The following is a 15376-nucleotide window of genomic DNA, read 5'->3' as shown; positions in this document are numbered from 1 at the left end:
CAACGTGAAATGCATTACATGCCATCTGCCAGATTGCAGGGAGAATGAAAATGGGTTCATAAAGTCATAGTCATACAACATTGAAACAGACCCTTCAGTCCAACTCATCCACGCTACCATGTTCCCAAATCAAACTAGTTCCGCTTACCTGCATTTGGCTCCAACCCTTCCTATTCAGGAACTTATCCATATGTCTTTCATATGTTGCAACTGTACCTGCATTCACCACATCCTCTGGCAGTTCATTCCACATATGAACTGTCTCTGTAAAACAGTTTCCCCTCATTCCGTTTTTAAATTTCCGCTCACCTTAAAAATATGGCCCTTAGTTTTGAACTTCCCCACCATAGGGAAAAGACCTTTGCTATTCATCTTATCTATGGCCCCCCCTTTATTTTTTAAACCTCTATAAGGCCACCCCCTTCAAACTTCCACCCTCCATTGAAAAAAGCCGCAGCTTATCCATTGTATCTTTATAACCCAAACCTTCCATTCCCAACAACATCCTGGTAAATCTTTTCTGAACTGTCTCCCATTAAATAATATCTTCCCTCTAACAGGGCAACCAGATCCTGTACACAGCACTGCAGAAGAGGCATCACTAATGTCCTGTACAACCTCAACATGACATCCCAACTCCTGTACACAAAGGTCTGAGCAACAAAGGCAAGCGTGCTAAACACCTTCATTTAATCACCTCATTTACAAAGAATTATGTACCCTTGGTCTCTTTGTTCTGCAATGCTAACTAGGGCTGTACCATTAATTGTATATGTCCTGCCCTTGTTTGTTTAACCAAAATGCAATACATCATGTTTGTCCAAATTAAACTCCATCTACCACTCCTTAGCCCATTGACCCAATTGATTAAGATCTCTGTAATCATAGATAACATTCTTCACTGCCCGCTATTCTACCAATTTTGGTGTCATCTGCAAACTTACTAAACTATGTCTTCTAAATTCTCATCCAAATCACTCATCCAAATGCCAAACAAAAGCGAACCCAGTACCAATTGCTGAGGAACACCGCAGGTCACAGGCCTCCAGCCTGGAAAACAAACTTCCACCACCACCAAAATGCTTTTTTTTGAAAGGGAAGCAGTCAAATGGGAAAAGCCAAAACTAATAATCAGCATGGCTGTGAAACACCAAGGCAACAAGAAATAAATATTATTCCAACAAATTGGTTATCAAGAAAAAATGCTCCTTTAGGGATGCTGCTGAGAAGAAACTAACATTTGATTCCTGGAGAAGTGCCCTGCATTTAATTGATACCTTTTATGACAACTGGACATCTTAAAGCACTTTGAAGCCATTGCTGTATTGTGAAGACCACTTTTATTTTTTGGATTGTTGACAAATAGATGGGAAACAATGCAGTTTAAAACCAAGGGACTGAGTTCCATGGTTTCATGAATGTGTGTTCAAGATAATGCTGCTCAGTGACAGAATTCTGATTGTTTATCAGCCAGGACCAGTTGTATGTGTGCTCCGGAATGCTTAATGCAGTAAAACTTCTAGAGTGGTGAGAGACTGCAGCTTTGTGTTTGGACAAGACAGCAAAAACATCCAGCCTGTGAAGGAAAAATCAATTAAATCATTCTGTCTCTGTCTCCCTACTGTGAGCAGAGAAGTAAAAGAAAGTCCTATGCAAGTAGCTTCTCTCTCTCTCTCTGCATCTTTCCCTCTGTCTCTATCTCTCTGCAAATTCCCTTCTTGTCGGAGACAATGAAAGGGTGAATCTTCAACCAATGGATGGAAGATTGTGAATCAATAGATCCACAATCATGTTACCTCATCAGAGTCGAAAGGAACTCAATGATGCCTATAATTTAGGGTGGCTAGCCCTGCTGCCTCATAGCACCAGGGACCCGGGTTTGATTCCAGCCTCAGATGACTGTCAGTGTGGAGTTTGCCCATTCTCCTCGTGTCTGCGTAGGTTTTCTCCAGGTGCTTCAGTTTCCTCCCGCAGTCTAAGATGTGCAGGTTAGGTGGATTGGAAATGCTAAAAATTGCCTGTAGTGTTCAGGGATGTATAGATTAGGTGGGTTAAAGGAGGATATGTCTGGGTGGGACACTCTGAGGGTCAGTGTGGACCTGTTGGGCTGAAGGGCCTGCTTCCACACTCTAGAATTCTATGATTTAATTCAGACTTGTGCCAGGACTGAGTTTTGTTCACTTTTTCATCCTTGTCCACCCAAAATATTTGTGCTTTGTCTTGTCTCTTAATGTTTCTGTAAACGATTTCTTTTAAAGGAGGTTGAGTTTAAGTTACAAAGTTACAAGGTAGTAAGTAATTTATGTCTTTTTTTCAGTTCATTCGTTAAACGTGTTTGATTGCAATAAATCATAATATTTTTCTTAATGATACAAAACTGGTGTTCATATTCTTGTAACCTAAATTTGATAGTTAGGTAAAATTGGTTAATTTGACGGTTTAATTGAATTTGCACATAGTGATGACTCTGGGGCTTGTGCAGTTTGATTTCCAGTGCAATATCCCCATAGACTCTGACTCAGTACTTTTGAAGTGTCATCCCCATTGTACTTAGAAAATACAGCAGTCAGTTTGCATACAGCAATCTCCCACAAGCAGCAATGTGATTATTACCCAACAAAGTTTGTTCCTGAAGAATGATAAAGGGAAAATGACAACCAGGACACTGGTGCTAACTCCTCTGTTGCCTCTTTCATCTACTAGTAGATCACATTGATCTAAAATGACAGGTGAAACATTGGTTTACTGTCTCATCGGAAAGATAGCACATCTACAGGCTCACACCAGAACATTAATCTTTAGTACACATGTCCTGGAAACAGATATGGATGCACAGGCCTCTGAGATGAAGCAAATGTATTACTGATAAGAAGGGGAGGTCAAATCCCTTTGATAATTAAATCTACACACAAGTCCAATGTGTTATGATGGAAGTAGAGGTTTCCTTTTAATAATTAAATCTGAAACACCCAGGGAAGCTCTCCCCACCTCACCTAATCTGTTAAACAGTTATGGAGAAGGGGAGGTTAAATGAAATAAAATTCTTGATATGTCACTTTATAAGGAACGAGCAACAATTTATTATTGTAACCCTAAGAATGAAGGAATGAACAGATCTACTAATAAACTGAACAATTCCCCCCTAACTCTTGACTATTCTGCAATTGAACAAAATTCTACTGGAATGCTGTTCAAATAAACACAAGCCCTACTTATATAAACCCAATTAACAAGACAACAATTAATTAAACTTTAATCTCTCCAAGCTTACACAGACTGTGTCATCCGGAACTCTCTGCCTTCTCCAACTTTTCTTTCTGTGGGTCTCAAGTCACAAATATCTTTCTTCTGCTGAACTTGCTGTCATGGATGTTTTCCCTATAATTTCTTCTGTGAGGACTCTCAGCTAAGAAAGAAAAATGCTGTGCTACCTTTGATGGTGCTTTTTCTTTCAAAGAATTTAATGAATTTTTTTTTCGTGAGAGCCAAATTTACTTCAGATGGCAGATTTGCTTTCATTTCGGATGGCAGTTGGCCGTGCCAATTTTTCAAATGCCCTCATCTTTATATCCTTAATGACCTATTAATTTATTTACAATTTGTGTGGTTCTAGATTGTCAACACCATCAGATTTAAATTTGATATGTTTTTTGAAAAGACTTGCTGTCTTGGTAAAAATGCTGCTTGGCTGTTTGATACAACATGTTTTAATTTTGGCACTCTCTGTGCACCTGCACTTTAAGCTGCTGTTCTGACACCCATTTTTACTGTAAGCACTTGAGAAACACAATCTTTTAAAGGGACAATGCTATGCTTTCCACCATTTTACAATTTCAAAATTTTACACACACCAACTTTGCAACACTACCAATTGTGCTAAAATATCAGTTGCCTGATTTTGAATAACTGAATATACCAGATAGCTTACCACCCACTGAAGCAAGTTTAAGGTTGTGCAAACTGTTATCTGAACGCAACGTGCTTTATCTGTCCGCAACTTTGAGCAGAATCACACAAAGCAGAGAGAGGCCATTCAATCCATCATTTCCGTGTCAGAATAGTCAACATGTTTTCTTGAATACAACATTGTGAATTTCTTTGCTAATTGTTAAAACTTATGTACTGTAAAGAAGCTTTACAGTCGCTGAGATGGAACAGCCTAAGATCACAGTCATCTAACTGGTATCCTTAACAATAATGAAGTTTGTGGATATCTTTGAAGTTTCAGTGAATGTTTTTTTCTCAGTTTACTTCTTCACCAGGTACATTCTTTCCAACATGATGAGAAACACGGGCAGAGAAAGAGGAGAGAAAGAGAGCCTTCCAGTTATTTCTTATAAATTAATTTTCTTCTCTCTGCTGCTGCTCAATGTGTCTTCCTGAGGCTAGCTTCATCATCTTTCCAGGCAAACTAGCAGACATGCAAACCCTTCATCTTCCAACATGTAAGATTATACAATGCAAATGTGAATTAAACACTAATTCAATTGTCTGGTTTTCATATATAGGTAAAAGTGGTCTTTGTGTTGCAAATGGATTTATTTACTCCACTAATCTCATAAAGTGAGACACAACTTATAGTCAGGTGATCATTTTAGTCCATTCCTTTTTAAAACTGTTTCAGTCCATGAAACGTCTTGGAATAATAGAGACACAGAAGATAGGAGCAGGAGGAGAACATTCGGCCCTTTGAGCCTGCTCCATCATTCATCACGATCATGGCTGATCGTCCAACTCGATAGCCTAATCCTGCTTTCTCCCCAAAACCTTTGATCCCATTTGCCCAAAAGCTATATCTAGTTGCTCTATCTAATGATCAGGTGAAAGAAGGTAAAATTCAGTAGTCCATATTTATCATCATGGATTAGAATAGCCTCAAATATTAAGACTGTTATGCACAAGTTCTCAGTGTTGAGTATTGTTTGCAATGAATGTGGATGTGAGCCTCTGTACATAACTGGTTGCTAGGGATTTACCTCAGTAAGTGTTTGTGATTGCTTCAATGTTCTTTGACAAAGCTCAGTCACTGCTGTTAGCAAAACTCCAAATGTGAACTGAGGGTGGGAAAATCACTAAGTTAAACCATTGTTGTGTAAAACTTCCTTTAAACCCTTTTCTTCTTTGTTTGGAGCCACAGGTGCCAGTTGAAAGAAGAGTCTTTCACTTCCTCAATCTGGTGGCCGAGATGGTTGAAGGTGCTTGTAGGAAATGGAAAGTGCAGAGGCTATGTGAGGGAAGAGAGTTGGAATGAAAAGGATTTGAGAGTCTCTGGCTCCAAACCGTTGCTGGCATTTGGTTTTGAGGTCAGAGGAAATGACCAATTTAGCTTTTCTATTCCACAATCTGGTAACCCAGAAAAGGACAGGGATGGAAGCCAAAAAGCTACCAAACCACATTGGAAAGAATAAGGCAAGTGACGAGAAAGGGACGGGCTCCTGTGGGATCCAGTGTGTTCCTCTCCTTAAATATTGCCATTCTTGATTAATAAATAGCTAAAGGCGTTCTCATGGTTTTCCTTTTCCCTGACATTTGAATTCACAGTGCACAATGGTGTACTTTTCTGGTGGATATTTCAGCCTTATGTGGGGACGTGCATCCTTTAGAGTTGATAGTTCTGGCTTTCTGTGAAAGGGTGGGGAGGAGGAAGCAGGCTTCTTTTATGTAGAACAGATTTTTGAAGATGAACTTGGCTGGCATAAAGATCACTCCAAGCCCCATTAGTTTTTCACATGTTCCATTCATCATTACAGACGTGATTAATTCAAGTCTTTGACAGAGTGACGTGCAAGCAGCGAACATCAGAATGGAACTGACTGAATTGCTGGACAGAGAGCCAGCACAGACTCTGCCTGAATGGCCTCCTTCTCAGCCATCAGATCTATGCTGCATTTGTACTCATTAAATCCAGACAGAACTGTTGCTCAAACACCAGCAAGTTTCACCTGAACTAAAAGGATAATAAATATATATGCTTAATTGCTCAACTTCTATATCAAAAAAAATGTAGTGGGGGAGTGTTCACTGATTTTGTATTTGCACAGCATGTCTCAGAAGCAAGATGTTGTATATGCTTGCTGTGTTTAGGACAGACTGCAGTTATTGGTGAGTAAGTGTTTAAGCAGTTGGGTGAAATATTGATTAACCGCACTGCTTTGCGCTGGATGGTGTCAAGCAGCTTGAGTGTTGTTCAGCTGAACCCATCTGGGCGAGTGCAGGGTGTTCCATCTCACTCCTGTCCAATGCCTTGTAGGTGGCAGAGAGTTGAACCATTTGCCTCAGAATTCCCAGCCTCCAGCCTAGAACGTAGAGATTCTTACAGTTTTACGACACCTTTATCACTTTAGCCACGCCATATTAGAACATGAGACAGAGTGAGAGTTTGGGTATTTATTATATTTCAAAAATTAATTGTTCATTGCCATTACTGAATCCTTTCTCTTAACCCTGCTATTAAATGTTAGATTGAGATAATATTTGCTACTTGAATGAAATATTTTGAGAGCTTTATTGGGAAAATGGCTTTTTTTCATCCAAATATTTCCGATAGTTGCCTGAAATAATGCAAATAATCTTTAACTCAACTTTCAGACTGAAAACAATAGAACAGTAGAGTTTCAATTAGAAAGTGTTAAACTCCGATGGTACATTTTTTCAAAACTTTGATTTCAATTTTATTTCAATTAGATGTGTTTATTTCAATTAGAAAGAGCTAAGCTCCTAAGTAAAGATATTTTTATTCTGCTAGTATGCTGGAAATCATTTCAAATTAACAGTTGGCAATACAGGTACAAAATTTTGCAAGGACTTGATTTTTTTTTAAAATGCAGTATTGAATCTACAAAGAAATGAATAGATGCTTAATTGTGGTTTTTGCTTTAAGCAGCTGCTTTGGATATGTTATTAGCATTGTTTTACAATGTGTGCAGTGTTCCTATATTAGCTTGCATACTTTTAATTAATGCAGTGTTCAGGTCCAAAGCATAATTCTACTCTGTATATAAATAATGAACAACTTAAACACAGGTACTGTGTGAAGGTGCTGATTCTGGCTATACGGGTTGAAGTTACAACTTCCATTTCACGCAGCAAGAATGCTAACCTGGAAATCCTTCTGTTTCACCTGCATATTATTGAACCTTAATCGCTAACCATGGTCTAACAATTCCCTGTTGTTGTCTTGCAGGACTAGTGGTGGGAAGTACTGAATGAAACACAGTCAAGTGTTATATGAGTGATGTTTGAAAATATCTTTTCTTAACTTTAAAAATGACTGATGGAGTGGGAAATGTTTGCATTTTACAAAATGCTCACAGCAAGTAAAGTGTCCAAATTGTTGCAAACAGCTGTTCTACCACCGTCAGTTTTGGCTATCTTGAATCATCAATTTTTGGCATGGATTTTAGGATCAGTTGCAAAATAATAGCTATCACTGCTGACCTTGATGACAACTGCCCAATTTCTGGTAATCTCTGGCATGAATTTTACCTTTACTGACTTTAGGTTGAATCAGGCCCTAGGTCAAGGAGATTGCCAATCTTCCAACAGTAGGGACGTTATCAAGCTGGGTAAGTTGCCAATCACATTAACGAATTCTCATAGATAGCAAAGTGAGAAGTAAATGCACCAAATGCAAATATATTGGGATATACGTGTCAGAAGTTGAAATAATATAAACAATTCATTTGCAAAAAGTTATTTACAGAATTTTTTATCACAATGAAGAAACCTGATGTCACACAAATGTAACATTAGTTTACCAGGGCCCAAAAGGTCATTCAATTGTTATGACTTTTACCCCATTCAAGGCAAAGTTCCCCTCATGAATAAGCTGTCATTTTTTTCAGGGGTTTTTAACAAAGTTTTACAGCTAAATGGGGAACTTCATCAGTTCAGTGATTTCTAAAGGCCCATGGGGCCTTGCAACAGCTCATGCTATGGAATCAGTGACAGCAAACTTTGGATTTCTGCATTTACCAGATGTTGCTGTCAGTTTCACAGGTGTAACGACACTGAATGTTGAAAATGTTGCTGTTATTACAATGGCATCAATTCAGACCACTGTGTGCTCTATATACTCACTTGCCCAGTTTGCTCTGGCTCACAATGTGAATATTTTTTTTTTGAACGATGCTCAGGAAATAATTCTGCATCATTTCTTCACTGAGGATTGACCAACCAGAAACTACATAATTAAAAGTGACATTACTTTTATTTAAATGTATGTAAAGGTATTACAAAAGAATTGCAGAATAGTCTAAACCACATACTGATAGTGATAGAAGTGAACTAGTTTAGACATGGCAAAGAGGAAGCAAAAAAAGTGGACTCTGCTCTGAGGCTGAAAAGCACAGAAGCTTAGATGGTATATCTGATGCCAACACACTTGCATCATATCACTAAGTAAAATTCTCTTGATTTTATCCACACAAAATAAACTGGACTTTTCCTGTAAATATTATTGAAAGAGTGGATAACAGCTAATAATAGCTTTAAAATCTAGAAGCTCAGTAATCAAAAAAAAATGTTTGGCCTACTGCAACATGTTTTCCAGATGCTGCATTATTGGCCATAATAAAAACACACAAAGTTCTAATCCTAATGCACATGATCACCAACTCACAAATAAATTTTAATCCTGATCAGCCACAATTAGCCATGATTGAATGGTGGGGCAAACTTGATGGGCCAAGTGGTCTAATTCTGCTCCCGATAGCTAATGTTTATAAAGTTTAGAGTTTCCAACTAAATACCTGAAAGCTGATCACACAGAATATTCCATTGGACAAGACAATATGTAAATCACTGCTAAAATAATATCTGTTGCTGTAATTTAGGTAAAGTCTAGGTACATAGTGTCAAGTCCCAACAAGGCAGAAATGAATTAAATTTCATTACAATACTGCTACTTGAGTAATTGCCTACAAAGACATTATGCCTTGTACACAGCCACAGTGGAAATATGCTAAATAAGTGAAAAGAGAAGTAGATTTGTTTCTTTCTAAATTAACGTTAGTAAAACTATCAACTTTTATTATTATTTATAGATCATTTATTTTTCTGTCCAGTTGAGCATATCTTGTTTGTAATCTTTATCGATATGTCGAAACCTGTAGCATGTTCTGATTTTTGTTTGGTCTAAGCACAATCTCATGTATTTTACCTTTACATTATCGTAATTTATAAAGAGATGTGTACGAAATTAGAAAGTACATCCATAAATATATTTTTCTAAAGTAACATGGAACCATGAAGACTTTATAATTTCTTTTTCACTGGACAAAACAACAGAGCTTAACCATCCTACAATTGCTGGAAGCTAATCTAACAGTATCAGTCTTTACAGTGCTGCTAACTTCAAATGGCTCAATTATATTCCATTAATAATTCTGCTTTCTTGAAATCATCACTGCGGTGTTTCACTTTTTTAAAACAATATTCAAGCAGGATTGTGAGATAATTGTTCTTTTGTAAATTTCCATCCAGTTTAACATGTTCAGGTGCTTGGTGTCCATCCATGCATCTGCTTGGCTATCTGATGCATGTAACTAATGTCAGGTCGAAGATCTGCTTCAGCATTGATGCACATGATCACCAACTCTCTTAACTGAAGAATGAGAAAAATACAGTTTGTTAGGCAAAAGTTGCTTTGTAACATTATATTTTTCATCAAAGAAATTGTAACGCAAGTCATCTTCATCATTTGTTAGTGGGAGTTCTGCTTTTTAACTAAATACTGTGAACATTATGAGATGCTTGGCACCATGGTTTTATTGGGAATATAGCCCAGAGCTGAGAGAATTTCTTGGTAAGCACTGCAGCAAGGGAGACTGATGCCCCACCCTCTTGGGGACAAAGGACAGAGATGCCAGCTCATCATCTTCGGCAGCATGAAGATACATAGAACATAGAACATAGAACATTTCAGCACAGTACAGGCCCTTCGGCCCTCGATGTTGTGCCAACCTGTCATACCGATCTCAAGCCCGTCGAACCTACACTATTCCATGTACGTCCATACGCTTATCCAATGACGACTTAAATGTACCTAAAGTTGGCGAATCTACGACCGTTGCAGGCAAAGCGTTCCATTCCCTTACTACTCTCTGAGTAAAGAAACTACTTCTGACATCTGTCCTACATCTTTCACCCATCAATTTAAAGCTATGCCCCCTCGTGCTCGCCGTCGCCATCCTAGGAAAAAGGCTCTCCCTATGAAGATACGTGAGGTGAGAACAGAATGACATCCAACTGCAGTGTAAGCAATTTTTGAAACTTATGGCATGTACATGCGGTCGCAATGAAAAACTATTACATAAAGCATCATTAACTTTGCAAAATGCTGACTCCTCTATCCAGTCCAGAGCTTGCACAGTGAAATATAATTATGATTTTTGGGTGCAATCTACAATTTGTGAAAATGCTCCTCAAAATTCAGATCTGTGAGAAATCTACAAATTCTTTGGCTGTCATGTTGAATTGTATCATCTGATTTAAACCAGTGATTATGTAACAGAACTACTCTAAACCCCTTGTGAAACTGTTCCTTGTCAACACTTTGTAATTAATGTTAAAATCAAGAAAATGCTTAAAATTGCTTTCTACATGTGATGATTACTTCAGTTTTAAATAATTAATGGGGAAAACTTTACAATTTGACCTGACTAATTAGGCACACACGTATGAACCAGCAGTCCTTGAGGATGAAGTTAAATCCTTTACCCTCACAAAAACCCTGAGTCCAAATCAGTAATCGTGGCGTTAAAAATAGTAGCCCAGCGAAGACAAGATTGTTTAGATCCAAATTGTACATATTTCATCAAGGGATGTGCTACAGTGTGGGGAATGGTATTATATCATTCTGTGCATCTTGTACTTTGTTCTACCGTAATGCACAACCACATCACAGCAGTCTTACCATTATTGCCAAACAAGGACACACAAAATAACACTTCAAACGTACTTACATATATCTTCTACACTTTTGTGAAATAATCAGAGTTACTTGGGAATATTCAATTTGCTGAAACATAGTTTATGTGATATTCAAAAAAGCAGGTTGGTTCAATTATCTTGCTCAGGCCAGTTTAGTTTCATAATATGTTTCAATGATTTTTAACCCATGATGGAAAACAGAAAATAGTTCACTTACTATAAAAAGCAGCCCTATTTTACTGGAAGTGTTGTGCAGTAAATGAGCTCATATACTGCCTCCTGAGGAGATCTGCTGCACCCCAATGATAAATAAACTTGCTATTTGGCAGCTAAGTTGATTACTTGTTGGTAGGCTCAGTGTGATCTGACAGTGAAGTTTCACAGTGGTTTGGAAAAGTCGTTATAAGTTTAAATAAACTGTACGAGTGCAAACTTGCACATGTCCATTTATTTTCCACTGTCCGAGATGATGCAGGATCCTGTTCCACCTGAGGACCACTGTTACCATCTCTACAGGAATACTGCTGGATTGCACATGATTCTATATTGAAGCCTCGAATACAATTCCTTTGATCTGTATATATGACAAATGTAATGAATTCGGCACCTGCCAGGCATCGAGAATTTGTTCATTATGAAAGAAACTCAGTACACAAAGTTGTTTCTCAAATCCTAAGTCAAGCCATGTCTATGTAATTTAGTAACTGAAGGCTCCTCTTTAGGAATACATCATCATTCATCTCTATCTTTGTTTGTTGAGGCCAAAGATAAGATTTATAAATGACACAGATAATTGCCACATTTATTCCGAGTTACAAACTTGTTAACAGGCCAGCAAAGAGTAATAACAAACTGAGTGTGTTTTGGACCAGAATTCAGCTCTAAGAATGTCTTATGGCCTTATCTACATGGCCATTCCACTTCATCAAACTCATCAGTAAAGTTAACTTAATTATCTATATTTTTCTTGTTGCATATTTTAAATAAAGATGAGTGGAGATGTATTAATATTGTGTTTATTTTCCTTCAACGGTTTAATTATGGTGGATTTCTGTAAGTTTCATTCACTGCCTGGGAATTAGGATCACCAGTGTGGGAATGCAATATGGAAAGTCTTTTAGAAAGAATCACTGTGTTTTCCTTTTCTTGATTTCACTGGGAGGAAATTTCACCCAATTCCGCTATCAGCAGTGATTCTTCTGATTGTTTCACACAAAATGATGCCAGTTAAGAGGCTGATGCCAGGGTCCAAGCCTATTAACGATGACTGCCTGCCTCCAGGAGCTGCCAGCGCAATCAAACGCAAGGAAGCTCAGCAGTGGCACCATAAGTAGTGGACGTTGCTGAGGCTGCAGCTCCAAGGATGCAGCCCCTGGGTGACGGGACACACTCGCTGACAGGTGAATTGTGGACAGCAGGGCAAGGCAGCCAGGCTCCCTGCAACTGGGCCCCCGTGGTACTGTTGTCACAAGAATGGGCCATTGTCACTGACAGGGTCCTTCCACAGGCCATTGAATGGCCATACAAGAATCCACCTTAAAAGATTGAATATCGAACCCATGCTGTTTATTGTACTGAAGATACACAAATGTAAAATAAGATATTGCTGTTTTATAACTCAGTGTTAAAACTCTGATCTTCTGATGATTGAGAACAAAGCAATGGTGCTTTAAAATAAAAAGGGAGAGCAGGTATATAAGAGGTGTAAAAAATGAGCAGGGAACCTGCACAGCTGACTGCCTGTGCTGTTTAGTTTACAACTACAACATTTAAAAGGCATCTGGATGGGTAAACTAGGGTTTAGAAGGATATGGATCAAATGCTGGCAAATGGGATGAGATTAATTTAGAATATCTGGTTGGCATGGACAAGTTGGGCTGGAGGGTCTGCTTCTGTGTTGTACATCTCTTTGACCGTATGAGTCTAAATATATAAACGCCACTGGGTTGAACATGAGATCCATTTCAAAGCATGGACTAAAACTTCCTGTTGGAATTGGGCTAGGAGTTTGGAGCACGAGCAACGTTGAGGGGAGAGACATTGGGAGGAAAGCCTGGTAATTCTCACTGCTATGCTACACTGACACTGATCAGTATGTTAACAGGCAACTGCAGGGACTGCCTCCATGTAAGGATAAAGTCAACCTGGCAATTTTGCAGCATGTTCGGAGGGTGGGGTTTCTCTATGTGCATTCTATGATCCATGGAAGCACCCTCCCAGTGACAGTAGCGCACCCTTGTGGCATCTGCACTGTTGGTTCCCTCAGTGAACCTCCTGATTGTTGGGGCCTGGCTGCTTTGCCCTGCTGGACACAATGCAATTCACCTGTCAGCAAATAAACCCGCCAGTGAGGCACCCTCCTGCTAGAGCTGCGATCTCAGCGATGTCCGCTGCTTGTGGTGGCACTGCTGAGTTGCTGCTCTAATGGTTGTGCTGGCACTCATGGAGGCGGACCTCATCATTAACACTGGCAATATGCTTTGTGAGGGGCCTGCTGCCAGCTGATGAAGGGTCAGTTGCCACTTGCAGCTTCTGCAGAGGAACTTCAAGGTGGGTGGCAGAATTCAGCCCTATTTATCTGGTACCACTAGTTCACACAGTTCATTTTGAAACAATATAATCTACAGAAATATTGCTGCAGCAACTAAAGAACCCAGTGGAAATACATGATTTATGATCATCTTATTCCTCTTTTTCAGCAACTTTATTCATTTAATTTTGTTTTAAACCAATGCATTATAATGTATCTGAGATAAAGCAGCTGCTTATAAATATATTTATGAAAATAAAAATAAAACCATGAACATTTTCACATTTTATTAACTGCGGTAATAATTATTTACATTGAACAGCTTCTTGAAAATGGAAGTATTTGCATTTGTATTTTTAATATTGCACAACCTACTATCTTCACAACACAGATTTATCAAGTTGTTCATTAATATTCATTCAGTTATTGAGGTACAGAACTGCAAGAAAATCACAAACTGATATATTTCCAGCATGTCCAATCCAATTTCAAGGTCAGTCAACCTTTGGTTACATGTCATTGCTAACTGCGGTTCAGTTTGCCAAAACTTGTATTTTGGAATCGGAAATTTTTCTCAAATCCAGATCCATAATTGTGTGTTGCACTGTGCTGCAGCACTGCCAGAGGGAGACCAACAAGAATAGACAGCAGAGGGAGAAGACACATCTGCCCCTTATGCAGGAATTCCTCAGTTATTGGCCGACAAAAGTGTATTGAGAACTGGACAGCTGAACTCTTGCGCAAGACTACATCAAAAACAGAAGTAACCATTTCACAGATGCAACTGAAGTAGAAAAGTAATTTACAGCAGCTCAGAATTGGACATGACTTAGGTGAGGATCTACAAAATAGTTAAAGGGCCTTATAGCATGCCTATGAATGGATTATTTCAGTTCATGAAATTAAGAAGAACCAAAAGACACAGCTGACTGTATCAGAGATAACAAGGTGTAGAGCTGGATGAACACAGCTGGCCAAGCAGCATCAGAGGAGTAGGAAAGCTGATGTTTTGAGTCAGGAACCTTCTTCAGAAATTTCTGAAGGGTCTAGGCCCAAAACGTCAGCTTTCCTGCTCCTCTGATGTTACTTGGCCTGCTGTGTTCATCCAGCTCTGCACCTTGTTATCTCAGATTCTCCAGCATCAGCAGTTCCTACTATCTCTTTATTCCATATCAGGTTTGGATTAGACTAGTTTTAAAGGTGGAGGGGTTTAATATGGAGGGTCCATAATCGTACTCTGGACCAAATTTGATGGAACATCTGGCCTGTCATTTCTGTATCTTTGAAAAAGGATTTTAGAATTATTGATCAATGCTTAAATATCAATTTCTTGGAAATAGTTTTTCTAAATTTTCTTTTCAAGTATGTTTTGTTGCTCAGTGGATTTCTTTACCCCATTTTTTTCTCCTCTACTCATTCACGGGATGAGGGCATTGCTGGCTAGGCAGAGACAGTTCAGAGTCAACCACATTGCTGTAGGTCTGGAGTCACATGTAGACCAGACCAGGTAAGGATGGTAGTTTCTTTCCCTAAATGACTTTAGTGAACCAGATAGGTTTTTTGACAACTGGCAATGGATTCATGATCATCACTAGAATCTTAATTCCAGGTATTTATTAAATTCAAATTCCACCAGCTGCCATGTTGGGATTTGAACCCAAGTCCCCAGAACCACATTATCTGGATCTCTGGATTAACAGTCCAACAATAATACCACCAGGTGACTGCACCCCAACAATCCCACCAACTGTAGGAGACTGATAGATGTGCTTTGTGCATTAAGTGAAAGAATTGCTCAACACAAGCAGCGTTCAAATGAAATTACAAGAAAATAAGTTCAAATCATTACAATGCTTTATTTACTATGAGGAGAACATGCAGAAGATGTTACTGACTTACTTCAATCCATAAAAC

At 38.7% G+C, this 15376-nt stretch overlaps 1 protein-coding gene across 8 annotated transcripts in view; it reads right to left on the bottom strand.

Annotated features, from left to right (window-relative positions):
- Positions 1–8204: 8204 nt before the first annotated feature.
- LOC125465563 (serine/threonine-protein kinase Nek6-like) overlaps positions 8205–15376 on the bottom strand; it is a 269602-nt gene continuing 262430 nt past the window's right edge. For all 8 annotated transcript variants that reach the window (XM_048559236.2, XM_048559234.2, XM_048559235.2 and 5 more), the window contains exon 10: positions 8205–9604. In XM_048559236.2, the coding sequence (XP_048415193.1) occupies positions 9494–9604 (111 nt within the window). In that variant the 3' untranslated portion in view covers positions 8205–9493. The remainder of the gene's footprint in view (positions 9605–15376) is intronic.

Source organism: Stegostoma tigrinum, chromosome 29, assembly GCF_030684315.1.
Source record: "Stegostoma tigrinum isolate sSteTig4 chromosome 29, sSteTig4.hap1, whole genome shotgun sequence".
In the NCBI taxonomy this organism is placed as follows: domain Eukaryota; kingdom Metazoa; phylum Chordata; class Chondrichthyes; order Orectolobiformes; family Stegostomatidae; genus Stegostoma; species Stegostoma tigrinum.
This window is presented reverse-complemented; position numbering and strand designations above follow the sequence as displayed.